This window comes from Perca fluviatilis, chromosome 4 (genome assembly GCF_010015445.1).
Source record: "Perca fluviatilis chromosome 4, GENO_Pfluv_1.0, whole genome shotgun sequence".
In the NCBI taxonomy this organism is placed as follows: domain Eukaryota; kingdom Metazoa; phylum Chordata; class Actinopteri; order Perciformes; family Percidae; genus Perca; species Perca fluviatilis.
This window is the reverse complement of record NC_053115.1, coordinates 5177061-5202747: the sequence shown is the minus strand read 5'-3', so window position 1 is coordinate 5202747 and position 25687 is coordinate 5177061. Positions and strand designations below refer to the sequence as shown.

Here is a 25687-nt window from a genome sequence, read left to right as displayed (position 1 = left end):
ATCCCCAGTGGGTAAATTACAATTTACACTCTGTTGTTAGAACATACTACACACAGGCCTGAAATACACACACACACTCAGATGCTGGACAGGCAGGTTCAGTGCCTTGCTCAAGAGAATCTTTGCAGTGCCCAGGAGGTGAACTGGCATTTCTCCAGCTACCAGTCCACACTTCGTACTTTGGTCCGTACGGGGACTCGAACCAGCTACCCTCCGGTTCCCATCCCAACTCCCTACGTACTGAGTTACTGCCACCGCTATTAACCAGCTTCATACTTTCCGCGTCTGTGAGAGTCCGCTTTGGTCTGCGTCGTCATCTGCCCATGTGGGTTTGCGCGGACCATTATGTGGACAGCCCAAAATGTGTGACCGCACAGACTGTATAGTAGGCAAAGCAAGCGCTCCAAATCCTACTCCCACAATTAACGAGTGTCATTTATGTATATTTTGCATAATTGCAAAACTGTGGAAATAACCTACTGACAATGTGGTGGGGGATTCCATGGCTCATTTACCTCAGGCTTTTAGGTCTACACACTGTTAGACTTTAGCTGCAAGGTAAGGTGGCTTCACTTACCCTACACAGGAAAAGAGGACTCATCGCCTGCCAATGTTCTTGAAAAAGGATAACCCTGAGCTTTGAGCTTGTCATGTAGGTAAACATTTTCCTTTTGAGACTAAATGCGTACAAGTCTATGTACAACTTTTCCTTAGAGAGACTGTATTCTTTATCAACAAGGATTCCAGGTTTTCTTTCACATTCAATTCAATGTTCAATTTGTCCAATAAAAGAATGTTAGAAATGTTTTTCTTCTACAATCAGTGTGTTGTATTTTAGCTGAATACCGAAAGCAGCAGAAATGCAGAACTGAGTACACTTACACACATATTTGTTTATTTATCGCAAGTAATATCGCTATCGCGATATTAAACAACAATATCGCATATCGCATCTTCGCATCGCATTTTCCTCATATCGTGCAGCCCTATTTGGTATCTCAGCCCTCACTGCATGTAGCTCTGTGTCTGCGAAGATTTGAGCTGCAACAACCACAGTATTTCTAATTAAATGAGCTCAGGTTTGGTGATAAAGCTGAGCTATGAGCTGCTGACTTACCCCTATTTTCCACCGTGTGCGTCAGCGCTGCGTTCCGGGCGCGTCACGACCCCTGTGAGCAAGCCAATTCTTGATATTCGACCAGAAGCGTGCGTGAAGCGGCTCTCCGCGCAGCTAAAGATACGTGCCAGCCAGGTCTATTTTAACGCAAGCCGTGGGGCATTCTGCTAGTCTGGCAGGCAAGACGCTCCGCTTCTGAGACACTCCCGGTGTGGTATGGCGCGTGGCGGAGGTCGGAACATAACCGGAACACAGCCGGAACGCAGCACAGACGCCCATTGGAGAATCGGGATTACTCTTTGTAAAGGAAGAGGAATAGTTAGGTGGTGCTGAAATTAATAATATGTTGGTTGATTAAGAGAAAAATAATGCTAACTGATCATTTGTTTATTTATTTAAGTAAAAGTATCAAAAAAGTAGTTAGGCTTAAAGGAACAGCGACAGTTACAGCCTCTCAGAGTATTTCCTTGCCTCCCTATACTGTTTTTCCATACCAGTGTAAAATAAGCTATCTGAGCTATTTGACTCCGATCACTTTGGCAGATTACTGATCATGAAAATAATAGCAGCAGTCCTAAATATTTTAGAGATTATTCATCTCTCTTTGTTACAATTCCTTTTTTTCAAATGCAGCAATATGTTTTTGTAGAAATATGTTCAATTTGAATTATATGGTCATGCTCTTGCCTAGTTGGGAATTGCTGTAGGTATTTGTGCTCTCATAACAGGTCTAAAGCACACAGCACTTGTCTCTTTGTGCCATTGCACAGCATGTGAGCATGCATGGCAGTCCATTCAAAAGCTCCCCCACTCTGTTAGTGAATGTTAGACTATAGGTTTGACTTGAAATAACTTTCCAACTATTCTGGCTGTGGTGTGATTGGCATCCAACATAAAGCAATCCATGCCACATAACATATTAGAGTCCCAAAAGTGGCTGCATCCTCTACAGATGTTAGAATAGCGACTGGTAGATACAGCTCTATTAAAGCTGAACTGTCCCTTCGATAATTGCTGGTTCTGTTTGGCTTTCCGCCCTGATATCTCTGAACATTGGATGATGGATCTCTTTGGACCAGTGCAGTACATTAACCAAACGTGTTATCTCCTCCCAAGCCTATTTAATTCAAGGTGCAATTTTGCACCTGCTGCACAAAGACATCAGTTTCCTCTTGGAACAGGCTTTTGCAATAGATCGATTCTGGACTGTTCTCTGCCTCGACAAATATTTGGCGGCAAACAGTGCATAGATCTTAAGGGGAACAAAACAGGTGATTTCTATCTATGGTCCAATAGACAGGTAAAACAAAAAATCTGTAATTTCGAAATAAAATCATACATTTCAGTGGTCACATCTTTATAGCAGTTTCTAATGTTCTACAGATTCCTATCCAGACTCACAGTAGAATAATATTGCAACTACTGTGTAAGTATAAAAAAAGTCCTGTGTGTACACTGGTTATTGTCCTCAATCAATTAAGCTCGAAAATGTATGATGGGTGAAACTCTATCAATCTTTTCATTTTCTGGTAATTTGTTACTACTGAATACATTGATTATCTTGTCCCATTATAACCTGAAGTGTCATCACCGTCATTTCCTTCTGCCAGGCAGTTGCAGTACATTTTATATCTGATATCTGATGCCTGGGTGGTATTGAACCCAATTGCAAAAAAAAGGGAATGATGGCAAAGAATCAGGGAATATCAGCACTACAAAAGGTGAATATATCTGTGAATTATAATTATTTTTACATTACTACTATTAACAAATTCTATATCCTCGACGTTCCACTTCCGGGATTGCTCCGGTGCCACAGGAAATTCCGCGGGATGCATGTATTATCGCCGATGAAGAAGAAGTAATATTGATAGCATGAGTTGTAATGGTGGCTAGGAATGTCACGATACACACTTAACTCACGATTTGATTCACAATTTTAACTTGAAGATACAATTTCGCACGTTTATTTTCAAACCGAATGAGCTGCTAAATATTCCTTTATTTATATAAGCTTTGCAAAACAACAGATGTCCTTTTATCAAAAGTGCAACTGAAATTGTATTTTAGATTAGATTAGATTAGATTTGATTCAACTTTATTGTCATTTATCAGAGTACAGGTACAGAGCCAGTGAAATGCAGTTGACATCCAACCAGAAGTGCAAAAGAAGCATTAAATACCAAAGTGCAGGTTGAGTACTGTATTATGTAGTTATGTAGAGAATATAGACATTCTATATAAATATATATATATATATATATATATATATTGCACAGGTTTATGGGCAGGTTATGGAATAATCAAAAAATAAATATATTGTGCAGTTTTGGATGTTAGCAGTGCAAGGGCATTGTATTATCATAAATAACAATTTATATAATAATAATCTTTTGATTTTTAAAACAAATCACACATAATAATAACTAAATAAATAGAAAAAAAATCTATAAATAAATAAACTAAGAAGTCAAACAGATGAAATCAAAGTAGAGTATGCCCTTGGCCGTTTAAAAACTGCATTGCGATTCATTTTTTTTTCTTTTTAATCTCTAACAGTTGTAATCTTTACACATTTCTATTGCTTCTTATTTTAATACAGTGGGGAGGAATGCATTCATCCTTTTGTCCTTTTCTTTCAATTGTATAGTCATTGTACTCTTTGTACTCACAACAGTATGACTTATTTGTGGGTCAAAGTATCACTACAATTTCATAGGGTCAACCTGGTTTTTATTTCCCTTTGTCATCTTGTCATCTTTTCTTGTTATGTGCCTCGAAATGTGTCCTTGCAAATGAGTATGTAGAAGAAATTTGTGTCATAGCGTTGTAAAACTAGCCAGTACCTTCATTAGCAAGGCACAGCTGGATATGCTCTGTGTAGCCAGAACATGTATCAACTTCCATTTTCCTGGCATCAAGTAGGCCTACTTAAATAGATTACAGCAGCTGTAGGCAAGAGCAAGTTTAGTCGTCTTTTATCTTTAGCTGCCTGGGTGCTTTATCAGGTTGAGTTGAAAAGCAGGGAGGGGGCAAAAGCAAGAATCTGATACTGGAAAAACAGACCTTAACAAAAGCAGTAGAAGAAAAGTAGTTTCCAACAGTAACTACAGTTTTAGAGTGTGTGCTGTGAACTCTAAGAGGATTTTTTTCACGCTGACGAGGCTCCTACATGCCACACGGATAAAGATTAATGCATTAACTGCATTAAGTGTCACTGCTGTCCAACAAGTCCTCATACATTAATGTCAAAATCAATGCTTTTACATGCAGTTTAAAAAACAGTTCAGTTAAGGCAATACCCCGGTTTCTCAAACGGCAAGTAAACACCTTACCCCGGTTTAAATCTGAGTTTTCATAACCGTGCATGTATACACCTTAACCGGAGTAAGCTCGGCTTACGTGTCTGTGCATGCTTTGTAGGTTATAACTGCCCCTCCCTACTCCGCTGCAGTGGTTTTTGACCCATAAATAATCTGTCAGCTCTGTGAGTGACAAACCGTTGCTATGATGCAACAAACAGCGTTGCCTGAATCAGTAGCGGGCCATCGGCAGCAAAGAGCCTACGGTCCATCTATTTCATTCCACGCTGAGACACAGTGGACACCGGGAGATGGCTAAACAGATTGTCCCCCCCCGGGGCTGTCAACGCTTTCTCTCAGCAAAGAAGTGGAGGGACCAAGCAGCTCTTTGCGGTTGCTGGCTAACGTTAAGGTTATCTTGCTAATTCCAGCCAACATACTGTACCTTCATGCGATACTGGTTGACTTTGCAGACAATGAGCCAAACTAATGTGTCACTCATCTGGCGAGAGCACTGTGCTTTCCTACACTGTGACAAGATTTTGTGAATGAAACATTAAGTTGTTCAACTTTATTAACTTAGAGGCCGGCCGGTCGGCTGGTTAGTTAGATTATGTTAGCTTGTTCGCTCGCTAGAGGACTGGTGGCCCACCAGACCTGTACAGTTATGAGGGAAACACTGAAAATGCGAAGGCATAGAGAATTAACTAAATTTACAGTGCTGAAAAGTCGTCCATGTTCTCATCGCTTTCCAAGCATGGATCATGGGCATGGATGTATTATAAGACCAAGTTGTCCAAGTTGTGGTAATTTTGACAAAAGTCAACTTGAAGAAAAAGCCTTATTATGACCAGTTGTATGTTGGCAAAGCTCCACCTGCTGTACCTTGAGTAGAGTTACTTCCTTCATTCTTCCCATTCTTCTACGCTCAGACGGGGGAGAACTGGCATTCACATACCCCGGTTACTGCTGTGCATGTAACACACTGTGTCTTTGCCTTCTGAAACAACTAATATGAACATTACAAAAAATATGAGCGGTTCCAATCTGCTACCTCTATGGTTGCAGTTTAAATTTACTGCAAGCTGCCTATGTAAAGGTAGGATTCAGATTGGGGTCATGATAAAAACAACTAGCGAACCACCCCAGGAATGACTGCCCCACCCCCCTAGCTATAAAGTTTAGGGATTATTATAGATCCAAGAAAAAACTGACAGAAGGGCGAGACTCTGAGAAAAGGTCGTAATTATAAATCCGTCTGCTACTTCAGCACCATGGACAGCGCCATGGATTTATCAATACACAGTTGGGCTTCTGATATTTCAGAGCCATTGGCCATAGATTCTAACTTGCACATACCTCATTTAAGTAAATGATCAATGAGGCAGACTAGACTAAGATATTCAACTAAACAAGCCCTCTGCCCTACATTCTCTCTACTAGGGGGTGGAGAGGTAGGGGTGGCAGTTTAACAAGGGGCATGCAATTTGGTCATTTTGCTAACAAGGCGGATGGCATTCCCCTCAAATTGCCTACTGCTTATAATACTGAAATGCTAACATGATAGCAAACAGGTACATATCCAGCAGACACAGCCAACATTTGCCTTTATTTGGAGTTGTGTTTCTGTCCACCTGATGAATGTAAGTCCAATATTCACTCAATTCACTCTTTTTTAGCTCTGTTTTGGTCGCAGTTCGCTAACTGTGTCTGTCTGCAGTTTGGTGCTGGGCAGGCAGTGTACAGTGGCTTTATCAGAGACTTTTGCTGAAAACGGCTGCCTGCTGCTGCTGGCAATAGAGTGAGAGATGACAGCGATAAGACTGAACCAAAACAGTAAAGTTTACAGGCCGTAAAACCAAAACAACGAGCTTAAAGATGCTAACAGTTTGAAGAGAAAAGGGAAACTGCAGCGTTTCTGATCACTCTAATTCTCTGTGGGTTTGTCACTACGAACTCCTTTCACTTTACACATACTCATTTTTGGAATTGTTTATTGTTGTATGTATCATCTTGGTTTCCCTTACATGTGTATATACACAAGAGTAATAAATAAGTTTAATGGAGAAGTGATGTGATGTCAAAATGTATCCATAACAAAAGGAAATGAGACAACACTAGTGAAAATTCAATAAAAATTGGCAAATCAAGTAAAATCAAAGTCTATTTTTATTCTAATTCCATTTTACATAATCAGTACAGTTTTGACAGTGCGAAGTACTAACTTTATTTTTCATGAAAATATGTCCTACAGTAGAATGTGAAATGGTATGTAAAATACCATTTCACATTCTAAGTTACCTAATTTATTCTGAAAATAACACTGTAAGACATTCAGTTACTATGCCAAAAGCTTGTAGAAAAAGCAAAAAAAAAACGTTTATTGGTGTTTTAAGCCCCCAACGTCTCCTTCCAGGCAGCGCTGCCTAGGATTAGGCAATGGTTATGGTTAGGGTTAGGTGCCTTGAAGTCAACCGTCGCAGTGCTGCCTGGAAGTCGATTAGGCAATTGTTATGGTTATGGTTATGGTTATGGTTAGGGTTAGGTGCCTTGAAGTCAACGGTCAGAACACTGCCTGGTAGGAGACGTTGGGGGCTTAAAATACCATCACCAAAAAACGCCTAAGATATATACACAAAGTGTTTTGGTGAGAACTCTGCAAAACCAAATTTGTAACTTAACTTTTTTTATTAGCGCAGACGACAATTCTCAAATTCTCTTTTGTACTCAGTACTGTACCGTATCAAGATAATGAGACAGTACATGCGGATAATCAAAAACTTAGTTACTGAGTAGTTAGCCCCCAACAAAACAATTTCATAATGTTTGACAAAAAATATGAAGTCTTTTCATGAGATCTGACAGTCTAACGCAACACATTTTTTTCCTTCACCTTAGCCTTCAGCTTCTTTCCTGTCACTGAGGTTTGATACACTGAGAGCTGCTGCCTTCCTGACACTCAACAAACTGTCAAGTTTTAATTCTCACTCCTGGGAGATATTGTCTGTGTTGAGGGAAAAGCACACAACTGTTGTGGAATTCTTCTAGATGTTTCAGCCTTTTTCATCTTTTGGCTTTGCACTTTTATGAGCATAAAAGCTATGAGGCTTCAAGCAAGAACAACGCTATGAGAACTTATAGGAGCGGCTTTGCTTTCATATTGACTTGAAAGTAGCTGTCCCTAGAGTTGCTGGAGATATGAAAATGAATGTATATGAGGTACTTTGTGTTTATGTGCCCTGCATCCACCCAAGTATGAAACCTTTTTTTTTTTTTTACTCTGTGAAGCAACTTTCAGAAAAGTGGAAACGGGAGTAAGTTACACTATGATTAATATTTATTTGATGATTAAAAGGGATCCAAAGACTTTTAATATAAAAGTATAAAGTCACTGCTTTAAGTTGAGTTTTGAGCTATAAATGCAGTTCATAATTGCTGTGCTCTTTGATGTACTGTACATTCCTGCTGTCTTTCTTTGTTCCACAACTTGTGAAACAATAGGCATGCTGGTCAGGAAAGCGGCTAATGTGAACTATACCACCTTACTCATCTCATGTGTTTCCTTTTTTTCAGATTGGGAAACCAGAAAGGTGCAAATCGGATTCCATACATTTGTGATTGAATGTGAGACTACTTTGACCCTACAAAATTGAAGATGATGTTGCTATGGAAACTGCTGGTGCTGCAGTCACTTATGGGGTACCTTGCAGGTAAAATATCTTATTAAGAACTTTTGATGCATGCCAAAGCTGCCTTTGTGAAGTCCTTATTCATATGTATTTGGGGCAGGTGACAGTATGAAAGCCGTAGTTTAGAAAGGAGCAACCGCAAGTAGATAATCCATAAGCAAACATGTTTTTCCCACTGATGTAAAAGAAAAGAAAATGTAGAATCCATTTATTAAGGAAGTTGCTGTTAAAGTATGCCTTTGCCTGCTAAAGATGTCCAATCACAGGCAATATTGCAATTTGGCTTTGCCTTAGTGTTGTATGTGGCACTCAGAAAAGGTTTGCAATACCAACCTTAATGTGAATGAAGGACGTGTACCGCATCAATGAAAATATTCAGTTTCCCTTAGTTGCATAGGTCACAAACAAGGGAATGATTTTTATCAGAAGTGGAAAACTGCCTTGAATCTACAATAATGATTTGTTAATCTCCTGCCTTGAACCTAACCAGCGTAGAAGACATTACATAAAGCTTTTAAAAACATCCAATAAGAGATATCGGATGGCAAATGTACTGTACGCTGTACAGTGTTGTATAATGCTGTTAGATTAGTATCTATGAATATTCAACATTGCAACTTTATAGACATTCTTGTCACATAATGGCATAACAAACATGACTGAAGATGAATACATTTACCACATAATATAATCATTTTAAATAAATCAATGCATTACTATTTAAGGCTTTATAATAGGTGCTGTTGTTATATTATGCCCATTTCCAGGTTCATAATTGTATTTAGAGGTTGTACCAGAATAGGTTTATGTGGTTTAATTTTCAGAAAACACCATATATTTGTTGTACTGCACATTGCTGCAGCTCCTCTTTTCACCCTGTGTGTTGAGCTCTCTGTTTTAGTTACAGAGTGAGACATCTCACTTCTGTTCCATCTTTGTTGGGAGTTGCACATGCACAGTAAGTACTGCTAGCTTGTCAGTTGTAGAGTATGAGGGCGTGCCATGCTAGCAGCTAGGCGAGCATTATAACGTGTGTTACAAAGTGACCACGTCTGTCTCTGAAGTAAAGGCTGGACTACAATAGAGCTGTTTGGAGCTGTTGGTGAACAGTGTTTTCTGTTGGAGATGGTAAGTCCCTTTGGGGTGGACTTTGGGCTTTTTCACTTTGTAAACCTATAATGTGCACAAACAGATATATAACACAATAAAGGAGAGGGGAAAAGCCAAAAAGCATAAAATGAGCACTTTAAAGGTTCCCTGAGATTTGACCACTAGTAGTGCTGTGGAGCAATGTTTTTATGAGTTGGTCCTCTACAGGATACCTTTAATGTTGATCTCAGTAAAGTGGAAATGATTTCTTAGCGTTAATTTGTTTTAACTGACTTTCATTGTATACAGTAACTAGATATAAATAGGGCGCTGCACATTTTTGCCAAAGGCTTCATTGTTTTTATTTTCCACAAGTAACAAGATGGATTTTTAAATGAAGTGTAAGATATGTTTCAAAAGGCCCTTTATAAACTAATTCCTAAATCCGGTATTGCAGAGTTACCTGGATTAGTTTAAGAGCATGACTGACCCTAATTAAGACATTTAGTTACAGTAAGTCACCAATCAATCAGTGATTCTGTCAAAGTTTGTTTTTGCACTGTATGTTGAGCCACGCCTAAGAAGATTTTATGTCATGGCAGACAATAAAGTTTTCTGAATCTGAATCTGAAACCAAGGAATCCATCATTCAGTCAGCTACTGTGGTGGCATTTCCAGAAACACCATGTTGTGGTATGATGAGACAAAGGGAACGCTCATTGGTCATAGGTCAGGGGACGTGAATTATTCGTCTCTGATAACCAAACCTGTTCATGTTTAATTATGTTTGTCTCTCTACAGATTCAAGGAGGGTAGCTGTATGATAAGGGATGTATGATAATGTTTTGTCTCAGGACTGTCTCCTTTTGGAGGCCTGTGGGCCTGCCACACTTTTGTCTACTACCCGGAGAGAGAGATAGGCTGAACCAGGCTTTAACATCTGTGTTTATGGTGCCTGCAATATATTTGTTTCCCTTAAAGCAGGGGTCTTCAACGTTTTTTAGGCTAAGGACCCCTTAGTTGAAAGAGAGACAGAGCAGGGACCCACTACTATTATATTAAATTGAGTTGCATTTTAAACTGGGCCAACAATAACATGTAGGGAGGCTTAAGGCCTTTACACATAGCTTTTTATGGTGCATACAATACTTAGCTATTAAAATAATTGTTGACATACATCATATTTTAATTTTAAACCTACACAGTCAATCCTTAAGCTTAACTGTATCTGTGGATGGCTTCCTTAGTGGCTAGCTTACCTATAGTCCAGTAAGCCTATCATCAATGTTGAGTTATTTTTTTATTTATTTTTGCTAATAATATGTTGGATTCATATATCAGACATTTTAATAAAAATAAAATAATTATCAAACAATAATTTGGTGGCCCCCCTGGAGTAACTCTGAGGCTCCCCTGGGGGTCCCGGACCCCCTGTTGAAGATCTTTGCCTTAAAGGTCCAGCTAAACATCCAGCATGAGTTTAAATACACCTTCAGGAGGACAGGAACTTCAGAGAATTGGGACGGCAATGCACAATAACGTAGTTAAACTGTACTGGCTGCTTAATTGTCTCCTCAAATGAGTGTTCGTTAAATGCTCCTGTGTAAGTCATCAAAATCTCCCAAAACCTTTTCAGGTATGTGAAAGGAGTTGTGCTGCTCCTGAGTTTTTCCTTAACAGCTACATGCTGTGTAAACAATACTGTAAATATTGTAGCTACAGTAATTAATAATGTTCTTGCTGTTAAAGAAGATTACATAGAGGTCATTTTTTTTCAAATTGATACACAGTTTTAAAGAGGCAATGAGTTAACAGGAACCCATCACTTTCAAACGTCCATCATTCATTTACCGAGCAGTAAAGTTGAATTATAGCTTCATTATGCCATGGTGCCCATTTCAGCCAGAGGCTCTCTGGCATCGATCACATTTTGATGGAGGACTTTAATTTGTCTCCCTTACAAATAGGAGGGTCACCAGAGAGCATCGGTTGAATCACTCAGAGTGTTTAATCAACAGGTATTATACGAATCAAGATGAAGAAAAGGCTCTATCGATGGAGTCGGAGTTCTGGTGAAACCCTCCTTCTCATTACTCAACGCACATTAGGCCTGGTGTGAACCCCATGCCCTCTTGTGCACATTAGATTATCAGATTTGTTTAAGGGAACCTTGAGCTATATTGCACTGGCCTTGTGGTTTCTCTCTAGCTCTAACAGTCCAATCACGCAGCAGACAGCTGATGATAATTGACCATCATGCTTTGGGTGTGGAGGTGATACCTCATACAGGTTTTTTTTCTTTTATGGAGAAATGCATCAAGGGTGCAAACATGATCTGACACAGATCAACAGCCTAGTGATGCACAAAATGGATTGTGGACCCTTTGGGATTACATTCAAAGTAAAACAGCGTACTTTCGAGAATCAGTGCTAACGTTATTGAAATCATTTTTTTCCTACAATATTTGTGCGTGGCAACTATAGAGAGCTGAAGTCATGGTGTCACATCGGGGCTGGGTTTGAAATTGCTATCACAAACTGAAATCTTTGTGGAGTTAAAGCTTTAGTGTGTAACTTTTTGATATTAATGAACGTCTGTTACATTCAAGCCATTGCCAAAATGAGTTGCTACAAAGCTAATTAAGACTAACAGCTCCACACAACTCTCTCTGGATTTCTCAGTATGGCTATGTTCAGAAGATTGTGGCAACTTTCCCACGGAGAAGCTCAAATGAAGATAATAACCTCTAAGGAGTTCGTCATGTTTTTGTTAATTCTCTGTGTCCTTCTTGGCTATTTGCAACTGCGTGGAGGAGGGGGGGGGCGCGTGCGCGATCATGGAAGGCTGTATCATGTGGACGCGCCGACAGTGTTGTCGTCATTGTTTATAATTCCTCATGGGGGCGACAGAAACTACGCACTTTAGCTTTAATGGATTTCAGGGTGAACCTACATAAAACTACAACTCCCCTGAAAATGTACCTCCGTGGGTACTTGTGTCATCATAACTTTGTTGCTCTGTTGTTATTGAACTAGCCGCGGCCGTTGACTCTCACCTCTTCTGCGGAGCTGTGACGTTTAACCTGTGTTCGCCTTGAGCTTATGGGGGATTGACTGAAACATTGAATAAACATAAAAAATACCACCCTTTATAAAAAACATATGGAGTGATTCACATGGTGTACTGTTGAGTAAGACTAGTATATTCCAAGGGTGGGTTTTTAGTTATTTGAGTCAATGGGATTTTGAATGAGGTTTTATCACTTAGTAAACAGAACCCCGAGTTCTGGTTTCACTTTGGCTATCCATGGTATGGTTAAAGTTAGGTTGCAAAAAACTCCCGCCTTCCTCAGGCAGTCTAGTACTGAAATGTATATTAAATTCATTTTTGCAAGTTAGACAGTGTCTGGGAGTTTCTTTGCAACTTTTGACCTACTCGTACCCCTTCGACACACCTGTCTCACGTTATAGATGTGCAAAGTATTTTTCTGTACAGTTACAATTATGGTTAGGGTTAGGCTATGATCTGAAGAGAAAACGCAAAAGTGGCATTGCGTTCGCACTTTTTATTCCACGTTTAGACAAGCGTTTTGGGGGGGAAATATGCGTGCATATGGTGACGCAAAAGTGTGTGAAATTCAATGTAGTATGCACACCAGGCGCCTAGATGGTAGTGTGAAGCACTGCCACACAACACCACCAAGTCCGCGCGCCTGCGTAGAACCTTCCTTCTACACTCTCTAGTAGCACCAACCCAAAACATGGCGAGACGAACAACAAAAGCTGACAGTTTTGTCTGGACAGACGAGGAGGTGGAGTTATTGCTCCAAACAACCTTAGAGCCACAAAGGCACAACAGGGCGTGGACTGGGAGTCCTGCCAGTCAACATATATAGACATATGGACAGAATTTCTTCAGCAGTATCCTGTACCTGGACGGACGTCATATCCACATGAGAAAGACGCCATCTGTAAAAGTCAGATATCATCAAAGCTGAAAGCCATCCGGAAGTATAGGCAGGCTGTGGATACCCAACGGCGCAGGGGCAATGGGCGAGTAATCACTCTATATTTTGATTTATGTACGAAATATGGGGTGGGTGGCCAGCCACCACAACAATAGAGGCTGGTGTTGTGTTTTTACCCTTTAGACGGGAACGCAACGGTGGAGCGTTTTTAAGATTTCCACTCTGGAGGGTGGTTTCACTTTTTTTGCGTTTTTAAGCCCCAAAAACGCTGTTGCCGTCTAAACGAAAGACCCATCTGATAAAATATTTAGTCGTTTTCACCAGCGAGCGTTGTCGTGTAAACAGGGCCTTAGACTCCAAGCCTGCACGCTGCTGGTGTCTTGGCTTGCATTCATTTGTCAGGTTACTCCACTGTATATGATGCGTGGTAAAAAAACAACAACTTTACTTTTCATTTCTCTTCATGAAGGGCACTACTTCCGGCATTTAAATGAACATTTCCATCCTGTGTTGCAGATTGATACATTTAAACATCATTTTTAAGGATGTTGGGCTAGCTCCAAAATTACATGATTTTTACACCAGCTCAATCTTGAACAAGAATCAAAACTGTTTTGGTGCCTTTTGAAACAAATACTCTAAACAAGAAGGTCATATCAGGTATTAAATACATAAAGCATAGCATATTGTCAGATTTCTACAATTGTCTTCATGTTAATATTTGTCGCCTCTTTTCATTCAGACAGCTTTGATGTAAAAGCATGAGCAGGCTATGCAGCTTTGCATCATGGGAAAAGCAGGGGTTAATAAGGACACAGTTGTTATATGTTTTAACTACAGTACAGAGTGAGAGCAGTGTGTGAAGAGAGACTCACAGAGAATGCTGTGAACCACATCCATGAAAGGGTTGCCCTTAGACTAAAATTGGTGTATCGGTGTATCATTCTTTCAAAATTCACTAGGCATGAATAGTTGCTTTAAACAATCTTTCAGGGATGCATATACTTAAACCTCCATAACACTAATGGGTTTTCAGCTGAGCTGGAAATGAACATCTTGGAGCATGTTTAGATCTTTAGGCTTGAGAACAGGATTATTATACTAACCCTCCTGCTTATTTGTTTGGGACACAACTCACTTAACAATGGATAATATGGCCTGGATATGGATTAGAGAGGTGGCTGAACATTGACTACTTGAAACAGGAATGATGCATAATATGCAGACCTAAAAAGTATGGCTTTAGTACTGTATGCTGCAGAGTTCAAGAATGGATTTGCAAGGAGAGTGAGGCTTTGGGAAAGGAATTGTACAGAATCAGATGTTCTTTGCAGCTTTAGTTACACTCCTCAGCCTTGGGAGTTATGCATTGATTTGTTTTTTGTGCACAAATGAATAAAAAAGCATGATAATAATATATTTGCCAGTTGAATCTAAAGATCCAATTACAATTTTGAATTAGTCACCTGCTTGTTTCCCAGCTGACTGCAATAACAGACACCAATATGTAACACAATGATTAAAGTGACATTAAGCTCAAATAATGGCATTTTTAGTGTTTTGGGAACTTTTAGGGGGAATTTTGAGTGGAATTTGTAAACCTGGGTGTTACGCTCATACTTTTGTCACGATAAAATCTTTCATGTCTGTTGTAGAGATTTGGGAAACATGGACAAGAATGAAACTGATAGGGTGAGGAGTGAGAGCCTTGCCAGCTTTCCAAAATACTTCAGTTCAAGAAAAATCATATCAAACGCTTTTCTTTGTTTTCAACCGCAAATGAACACAGCAAGCAGTCCCCTTGGAAGTCCCTGTAGCTTTTCTACCAAACTGCAAGTGGGAGCACATTCACTTGCAGCCTCACTTTGCCAGCTGACTTACCTACGCTTGTATGCACATATGCAGGTTTGTTCGTAAGAGTGTGGGGCTGAATATCACTATATTACTTTAACGCAGCAGATTGAATCAGTTCATAAGCATCTTCCGCTGAAATAAGAGTATCTGCTGATATACATCTCGCATCTATCAGGCATTGTTTTGTGGAGCCCCAAGAAGAGTATTATTGCTGAGGTAACAACCAAATAAACAATAAACTGTATTTTCATCATTATACGTCTTCAATAGAAATAAGACAAATGTGAGACAAAAACGCAGGATAAGGATAAGATGAGATAAATAAGAGTTTAGTTGAGAAATTCATATTTTACAGCAGCACAAGAGACAGTAAAAAAACTATTTAAATGAAAAGATAATAAAATACATAAGACATTGGGGAAATTGAAGATATGACATCAGCCATACAAAGCCAGAGAGAGAGAGAGAGAGTTAAGAGAAGTACTAGCAAATGTGATAAGATGGTTTGTGCCTGCAAGTTCTTTTTTTAAATTCAAAAATGACAAAATACAAGGTTTTATTGACTATCCAGTTAAAGGGGTGATATAATGCAAAACTGATTTTACCTTGTCATAGTTGAATAATGACAGTTTAGTGGGTAACTAGGACATACATAGAACCTCTAAATCCCATTGACACCTCTTTTCTCTGCAAATCTCACTATTTGAAACTGCCTCTGAAAACGGGCAAATCTCAACGAGCCCCATAGTTGACGTCAAGTATTGCGGCTCCTCCTCATTTGGCTCTCGTCTTTCTCTTTGTCACGCCCCAACCTTTGCATAGGCTACACAACTGACCTGAGATCAGTTAGTCTTCTGAATCTAGGTCGTGCAGATCTCAGAAATTGTATACATTGTTCATATGCTATTTTACCATTAAATTCACTTCTGAGACTTTTTTATGCGAGAAATCAACTATGTAGAGGTCAATACGGGCCGTTTTACGAAAATTGATGTCTAATTGCAAATTTTGTCCGCCTGAGTGTCGGAGTTCAGCGCCGGTGCTACCTGGTTTGCTGCCTTGCCGCCTGGCCTGCCTTCTTTCACAGACCCCGGCCTATTGTGAGGTAGATGGAGCTCAGTCACGGCTGGAAACCCACAATACTCCATACCCACGCAAAGTCACCGTTTTGGGCTAATGGACTACGAAATGCCGCTGCTCTGACAGAGCTCCAGGGCCTCCAACTCCCCTCTTCCTGCTAGCTAAATGCCCAGTGTATGTGAGTGAAAGCGCGGTCAGCGAGCTTGTTACGCCAGCATTCTCTTACCACAGGTTCCAGTTAATCTTTTAATGTGTGTAATTATAATGTGTTGAGTTATTTAAACAAACGATTGGGGAAATAAACGCCGCTTGTCCGTGAGTCTCATTGATAGAGCCTGCGGCTGGATGGAGCTCTATCAATGAGAGCTAGCTAGCTAGCCTCCTCTTAGAATTCCTCTGGAATTCACAAAAATTCATTAACTTGAAATCTGACACAGTTGTTAGATTTAGTTAGATGTTGTACACGTGGCGTGACGAAATTTAAACTGTAAATATACTCGAATTACGCCGAAAAGGAAGCTAACTATCCGTGATTTGTAGCTAGGATTGAAGGGACAGTCACAGCTAACGAAACACCTAGTCTTCACAAATATTAATTAACTTGAAATCGGACACCGTTGTTAGGTTTATAAGACATTTAGTTAGATGTTGTGTAAGTGGCGTGACGAAATTCAAACTGTAAATATACTCGAATTAAGGCAAAAACGAAGCTAACTATCTGTGGTTTGTAGCTACACATAGCTAGGATTGAAGGGACAGTCGCAGCTAACGAAACACTTTGTCTTCACAAGTATTCATGAAATCGGACACCGTTGTTAGCTTTATAAGACCATGTTGTATAAGTGGTTTGACATGTGTGTAACATGTGGTAAGAGATTGCTGGTGTAACAAGCTCGCTGACGGAGCTCTCACTCTCACACAACGTGCCATTTAGCTAGCAGGAAGAGGGGAGTTGAAGGCCCTGGAGCTCTGTCAGGGCAGCGGTGTTGGTAGTCCCTGCTGTTGGCTGCCAGCCGTGACGGAGCTCCAAGTACCTCATAGCAGGCCGGGGTCTGTGAAGGAAGGCAGGCCGGGCGGTGAGCCAGCACCGGCGGGCGGCGAGGCAGTACCAGCGGCTGAACTCCGACACACAGTCTTACCAAATTTGCAATTAGCCATCAATTTTCGTAAAACGGCCCATATTTGAGCTTTATATAGTTGATTTCTCGCTTAAAAAAGTCTCAGAAGTGAATTTAATAACGAAATAGCCCGACAAACAATGTATAACTTTGCAGTGTCTGAAATATGAGGCCTGCTGCCGAGTCTCCCATATGTTTCTATGTAGTTTGCTCAAACCAATCAGCGCGTAGCTCATTCTGAATATTCATTAGCATACCATATTTGGAAGAAAAGCTCTTGTTCCAAATAGAGCCATATTCACAGGGTAGTTAAGGGCCTAATAAAATAGCATTTGGGCAATTTTCAGCCCAACCAATGTTACATACCCCATTAGGAGACCTTAAGGAACAGTGTAAAATACCCTATATAATCATTCTATCACCCCTTTAAAGCTACAAACCAGCCCAAATGCGGCTCTCCACCTAGCAGACTACTACATGTGTGGCAAACATTTCAAAAGGGGCGTACTACCAGGTTAAATCCAGCTACAGGTATTTCCAAGGGATTATTTTCTTTGCTTACTTGTAGTCGGACTCAACGAAGTGTTAGAGATATGATTTCTGTTAATTTCGTTTTTTCCCTTTTTTATGGAAAGTTGTAGCAAGCATTCCCATAGTGTTTCTATTACAGGTATGAGTTAAATGGCATCATGTTAAAAATATATGTGAATAGCACTCACGTCCTCTACTTCTTTCAGGTAGGCCTGTTCATTGCTGTCTGTGATAATAATGAAGGCTCAGCCCACACACAATGAAGAAAAGGGAAAATGGGGAAAGTTTTATATCTTATGTAAATGAAATAAATACAAAATATACATATAATCAAATAGCACTGAATCTAATCCGTAGCCACTGGTAATCCACACCAGTGTAAAAGCTGTATGCACAGGGTGCGATTTGTGAAAAAAGCAGAGGGGGGAATGTTTTTTGATCATGCACAACTACGGTTGGGTATCGTTTTGTTTTTTTTCCGATACCAGTGCTAAAACGATACTTTTAAAACGGTGCCGGTGCCTAAACGGTGCCTGAACTGATACTTAACAAAATAGGGTAATAGGGAATAGGGTATTTTACAATAAATTTGAATGCATACTAGTTTCAAGTGAACGCACCGTCTGTGTTGTTTTTCCGACAGCGGCAGCTACAGACTGTTACATCCCACTGTTGGAATCCTCTACAGTGAAATACAGCCACACTTTACACCATTTAGCTGTCAGCATTTTAACCGTGTTTAATCCAGCTGCTAGCTAACGGTAGGCTAACGTTACCTGCTGTCAAGTGAAGTGTTAACTAGCGTCACGTGCAGCGATGCTTCTGTTGCAGAGCATCAGAGAGTAGCGCAGAAGGCATTTAATTGGCACCAAAATGAGGCACCGCAATCTGCATTGCAATTCGGTCCGGTAGATACTGGTCGTTTAGGCACTGGTGCCGTATTAGCACCAGGTTTCGGTACCCAACCCTATGCACAACAAAACAAAAAAAATGCAAGAATTAAATCCCCCTTGCAATACCATGGATATAGTGCCAGGCATGCCAAATACTTAAAAATGCACTTCAATATTCAATGGAAAATACAGAACTTTCAAGCCGGAGAGTTGAGTTCACTTTGCGGCGAAAATTAAATACTTTCACCCAGGAAATGCTCGTTCGTTCCTCAGGAATGTCTTAACCCAAACCTTGATCTTTTTCCTAAACTTAACTATTCGTTTTGGTGCCTAAACTTAACTGTCATCGCCGCATGACGTTAACTTTTTCTGGCTAAACTCCACTACCATGGCCCCTGAAAGGGCCGTCATCTGGCGGTGCCTGTAGCCAGCTCGCAGTCACCTATTGCTGGCTTAACTGGAGCTCTGTAGCAGCAGGGATATATAGACCAGAAAGGGGGAAATCCCACGCATCCCCACCCCCGGCAAATCATACTCTGCGCATGCACAGTGTAGCCTAGCTCGCTAGCACTGGTGGCAGCACAGCGACGTCCTTGGGCGAAATGACCCTCACTTTTTATATCATAGTGTTGTAGTTCCTCAAGCCTCTCCCTTTTGATATAATGCTCTGTATTTTTTTAAACTGAAGAAGGATAAAAGAAACTAATGTTTGTCTTTGTATATATTTGTACATATTTAATAGCAGTTCACAGCAAGTTATTAATTAACGAAACCATGATGTTTTATTCACTTGCCTCCTTGACATTTTCCACTACACCTCTGTGTCCCATCCAACTCTGAACACAGGCCTGCTATTTAGCATAGTGAACGTCATAGATGTAACCAATACTTAAAATTACATATATAGGTTATTAAATCAATTCCCTGCAACATACATACATAATAGATTAGACATTAATAATCAACACAAACTAAACCTACATACACACAGATGCACCCTCGCTACACAGTTCTAAGCACTGCACATTTCTAGGAGGAGCATGCTGTTGTATTTATGACAAAGACTAATTAGGTTGATGTTTTTTAGACATTGTAAGAATGTAAAATTTAAAGAATCAATCATACAACAGACCACACTACCACAGCGTGTGTTACTTAACAAGTAACTAACAAATTGAGCAATTAAAAGCATCATATCTGCATTAGTTATAAGGTTGTACGTGTCAGCCTCTTTAATATGTTATATGTAAAGATAACTGCCTCCAGCTTACTGATATGAATACTTATGCTAATAGGACAAAGCTTCCGCTGTGCTATGCATTATTAAGTATTTATTATAATTTTAATGTATGTATTTGAATATTCATTAAAAAGGGTCATATATCTTTTTATTGTCTCTGAGCGTAATTCACCTGAGGATTGTGTGCTGAGCACGCTTGCTTTTTTCAGCATTACATGATTTATACTCATACTCACAATCTCTCCTGGGAACTGCCCAGTATGATCAAATTTGTGCGTGCTGCTCTGCTACTTAACTCAAGAGTAGTTGCTGAGGTGTGTGTGTGTGTGTGTGTGTGTGTGTGTGTGTGTGTGTGTGTGTGTGTGTGTGTGTGTGTGTGTGTGTGTGTGTGTGTGCGTGCGCACAGCAGATTGAATCAGTTCATAAGCATCTTCCGCTGAAATAAGAGTATCTGCCGATATACATCTCCCATCTATCAGGCATTGTTTTGTGGAGCCCCAAGAAGAGTATTATTGCTGAGGTAACAACCAAATAAACAATAAACTGTATTTTCATCTATATCTATGTCTCCAATAGAAATAAGACAACTGTGAAACAAAAACTTAGGATAAGGATAAGATGAGATAAATAAGAGTTTAGTTGAGAAATTCATATTTTACAGCAGCACAAGAGACAGTAAAAAAAAACTATTTACATTAAATGATAATAAAATACATAAGACATTAGGGAAATTAAAGATATGACATCAGCTATACAAAGCCACTTACAATACCTTAGATCAGTGGCTCGCAACCAGGGGTACTTGTACCCCAGGGGGTATTTCTGCAGTTGCCAAAGGGATACATGGAAAGATTGTAGAGTAGCTTACTTAAATTGAAAAAAATAGAAATTAGGATTTGATTAAAATAATATACCCACATATTAACATCAAGGCAACTGTAACAGCTCAACACTACATGTTGCAGTTATGGAAGAGTGTGTGAAAACTAGTTAGCGAGCGAGCATAGAAGTTTAAAAACATGAATAAATGGTCGAGAAAAAAAAAGCTAATAGTAATGACTAAACATTTTTAATGATTAGCTAAAAATAATGGAGAAACATTTAAAATAGAAAAAAGTAGAAAAAGAATTGGACATATGGCTCAAATAGTTAGCTTAAGTATTGGATAAATTAAATAGTTCCCTAAAAGTAATGTTAATGGAAAAATGGTTGAAACATTCATCTTTACTCCAAGTAGTAGTAGCCTAGTAGGGTTGTAGTAGTACGATGGCTGACCAAATCAACCTTAATATTGACAGTTCAATTGTATGAACAATATCGACTTTTATATGATAAATAGTTTTGGAACACACATTGGGAATCGATTATGGGGTACATGAGTTCATCTGACAGGACTGTGGGGGTAACCTGACTCCGCCAGATGGATTGCTACGCATTTGCTCGGCATATCCATCTGGGAACTTTCCGTTGGAGAACTTTTGGGAAGGGGCAAAAATACTGTTTAGCTGATTGGATAAACCATCTGTCTATCACCACCTATGTTGGTGATGCTTGTAGTTGTCCATCGAATCCGATGATGACGTCCACTTCTGTCTTTTAACGGTGAGTTTTCTGATGGCTGTATAGTCCTATCCTGGATCCACAGGTTCTTTTGCAGGTGGTGCATGTACATGATATTGGTGTTACTGGCAAGTGTATGAAAATATAAACACAAGCCAGGCTACCCTGCTGCTGCAGGAAAAGCATAGCTCGTTAGCTCAGCAAGCAAGCAGCATGTCGGTAAAGGATATTTGCGGTTTGTGTAACGAGAATTTATGAATCAAAGGCACCATTTCGGATTCCCGGTCCATATTCCAAAAGAAGGATGCAAGAGACAAAAGAATTAGCGAGCGGCTAACAGAATTAGGGCTATTGCTGTCTGAAAATACTGGTTAGCTGATTGGATAAACCATCTGTCTATCACCACTTATGTTCGTGATAGATGCTTCTCGTTGCGTCACACCTAAACCCGCCTCAAAACCAACGCTGATTGGTTGGTTGTTTGGCGAACGGCTCCAAATTTTCTCTATCTCAAGATGCCAGACTGATCTGCGATTGGAAAACTGGAGCTTGCGAGATCAGGACGGTCTCACGAGGCTACTGTGGGGGTACTTCAGACCAAAAAGGTTGGGAACCACTGCCTTAGACCAGGGATTGATAGGTGATATGTGCACCCCAGGGGACTTCTGCAGTTACCAGGGGGTACATGGAAAGATTGTACCCAACAAAAAGAAATTGTTATTTGATAAAAGAATATATCCACATATTAACATTAAGTTAGCCGTAACACCTGAATACTACATGTTGCCATTATGTAAGAGAACACTTATTGTTCAATGTGTTGAGCACCACAAGTAAAATAAGGGATAGGCAGAAATCTCAAAGATGGATATTTCAAAACCTTCAGACAACACACACGGCTGTACTCATTACATTGTTCAGTCATATACAGTAAGAGGTGTCCTTGCAGTTAAAATGATGGTTCGGAGTAATTCACCCTAGGGTCCTTTGCACCATGACCTCGAGCCAAACACCCCCCCAGAAGCTTTTTTCACCTGGGTCTAACATTGGGAGAGTTAGCGTAGAGTAGCGTTATCAGCTGAATAGCTTAGCGCAGGGGCTAACGGACCCACGTTTGTATCTCGTAAGTTACCCCACTAATAATGCCCGAAATGATACCAAACGTCTACAAGTAGTACAAATAGGTTATGCTCTCATAAAAACGATGGATTGGAAGTTTGTAAGTACACCAGAAGTTTATGTAAATAACACTTGCCTGCTGGCTTCTGCTCTCTGCTGTTGTTGTTGCTGCTGTAAGAGGCGGTGCTTAGGGCCGTCTACAAATTACATCACCGAAAGAGATGCAACAAAAAATATTTTTTTATTTAACTTTTTTTTTAAAGTAAGTGCTGTAGTATAACTAGCAGGAGACAAGTTATAATTGAGGTAAGTTTGGAGACATTACCTTATTTAATCATTAAATTAATAAATATTTTTGTTGTATCTCTTTTCGGTGTAGTAATTTGTAGATGGCCCTAAGCACTCGTCTAACTGCAGGTAGCAGCAGCAGCAACAGAGAGCTGAGGAGAGCAGGCAAGTGTTCATAAACTTCTGGTGTACTTACAAACTTTCCAATCCACCGTTTTATGAGAGCATAACCTATTTGTACTACTTGTAGACGTTTGGTATCATTTCGGGCATTATTAGTGGGGTAACTTACAAGATACAAACGTGGGTCCATTAGCCCCTGCGCTAAGCTATTCAGCTGATAACGCTACTCTAGCTAACTCTCCCAATGTTCTCCCAAGGTGAAAAAAGCTTCTGGGGGGGTGTTTGGCTCGAGCTCATGGTGCAAAGGACCCTAGGGGGAATTACTCCGAACCATCACTTTAAACAGAACTCCCCCACTACAATGTTTGATCTGTGAGTGTCCCACATCCTGCCACTGTCTCTAGTGTCCCTAAACAAGATAACCACCATATTATTGCAACCATTAGAATCATAATAATCCTATTATGTATTGCCCTTCTTGGTGGCATGCACTATTCATGCCACAGGCTGGCTCTGCAGAACAATACACAATAATCTGCTTACAGGAAACAGTAAAATATTACTGTAAATAAATAAATAGAACAGATCTCCTGAAATGATTGTTGCTGATGATATTTTTTATAAACGTAGGAGTCTAATCAGAAGTGAACGTTTAATTAACAAGAGTGGCAGAATAAAAAATAAATACAAAATAAACTGATCAGAGGCATTCTACTCTAGCTAATTACTGTGCAGAACCAAAGTAGGTCAGGGAGAGTGAAATAATAATAATACAACTTATAATGGATAGATGTTTAACCTGAGAATAAGGTAAATATGAGTTTGGTTTCCCCTTATTAGACATTATTACAGTGTGGGGAGACGGTGTGGTAGTGATTTTAGATTGTAAAAAGAAAGTGCCATCATCAAGGAGCAAAATTGAGTTTAATGGTTTAAAATTGTGGTCTAATAATGTAAATTATGAGCATGACAAAATAAGTGTAATATATTTGCTTTAAATGACATCATTATCCTGTAAAGAGTTTTTTCTCTCTCTGCTTTTACAAAAGCAGTGGGTGTGAAATGGACCCTTTCTGTTAAAACATATTCCATATATCAGTGTCCTGACTATAGAAAATGAATATCCCCAGCCCAGTGAACTACTTATGTGCTGTGACAGAACTATCTATTCTAATAGTTACAAGAAAGCATGAAATATACGTGCAGATATTCTCCATTCTTGCCACTTTGAACCCATTTATGAAGTCTTTAACGTCCTCGAAGGCTAGCCTCAATGTTCTGCGGGCCTCCACTAGCATCAAGAAAATACATTTTCTTCAAGGTTCAAGGTGTGGCAGCTGTATCTGTTCCACTTGCAGAGCCTTGTTTATTATCTCGAACAATCACAGAGGAAAGTATCTAATGAACTCCACGTTACCCGCAATTTCCACGAACGGCTGCGGATCGGCTCCGCTGCGTGTCGGCTCCGTGCTCCGCCGTCCTTCAATACCCACCAGGTCCGGATTTGTTGCGGAACGACTGCGCCCATGACTGACAGCTGAAGTCGCAAGGACCCACGAGATCTCGCAATATAACAGGATGTAGTTTCTATAAACAGAACGACAAAACCAACAACAGTTTGACCTGTTGACTTCAGGCCTGTCTCCGCCCATTATGACGTTTTCAAGGTGTAGTGCAGGGAAATATGATCCGCCGTGAGCACGGTGTATTTGATTTTGAAAATTAACCAGATGTTTTATTTAGTTTCTGTGCTCGACTTCCTGTCCCGCACTATCTGCTGTGTGCTGAATTACTGCGGAGCTCTCCGGCGTCCGGCAAAAATAGAAGCTCTGCGTATCAGCTCCGGAGAGCTGCAGAGCTGCGGATCGCCGGAGCTGGGACGGAGTCGGAACGCAGCCGTTCCGCAGTCAGTGAAAATACACACACTGACTTTAATGGAAACCTATTGACTCCGCCGCCGTTCCGGAGCGGATCCGCAGCCGTTCCGCAGTTGGTGGAAATTGTGGGTTAAGGCTCAAAAAAACATCTGCACTATTTGATCCGCCTCCTCACACGATGATCTTCTGCTTTGCTTTTGCGGGCAGGCCGTTAGAACATGTGAGGAAGTTGATCAAAACCTTATTTCACATATATTGGACTCACTTAGGTGCTCCTCTACCTATTTGTATTTATTTATGCTGAGCCATGCTCTATAAATTCATATACTGTCACCTGCAATTGGACTAGAGATTTTTTGTTTTCTTCTTTCAACTGTCACTTGTCAGCACCGAAACTGCTTTTTGACAGACCAAAGCAGCTCTACTGTGAATACTAGCTGGGGAGTGGGAGCACCGAGATGAATAGGACGCTGATATCCTCTCATTTGTAACCCTTCTCTGTCAGTTAAGGCACGCTTTGGATTACTGCATACGCATATTTTTAGATGATTTCCTGACAAAGACCACACAGTAAAATAGATCACAGTAACGCGCACAGATACACTGATTGACCTGATTTAACATTGTAAACTGAGAGGGAAATGGTAGAAGTGACTGTGCTATTAAAAACAACCAGAGCTGGATGTCTAAAAAGTGGGGGGCCCTTAAACAGGATTTTAGGTGGTCCAGAGCAAAAGGACAACAGGTTCAATGTTAACCTTCTTTTAATTCATTAAGCCCAGTTAGGAAACATTGTGTTTAAGTGTGATAATCTAATTATAGTTTCATAGTAATTACAG

General features: G+C 40.1%; 1 protein-coding gene across 2 annotated transcripts in view; it reads left to right on the top strand.

The window, feature by feature from the left end:
• Window positions 1–25687, top strand: part of cntn4 (contactin 4) — a 163324-nt gene that overhangs the window by 11339 nt on the left and 126298 nt on the right. For both annotated transcript variants that reach the window (XM_039796925.1, XM_039796924.1), the window contains exon 2: window positions 7993–8129. In XM_039796925.1, coding sequence (XP_039652859.1) covers window positions 8075–8129 — 55 coding nt within the window. In that variant the 5' untranslated portion in view covers window positions 7993–8074. The remainder of the gene's footprint in view (window positions 1–7992; window positions 8130–25687) is intronic.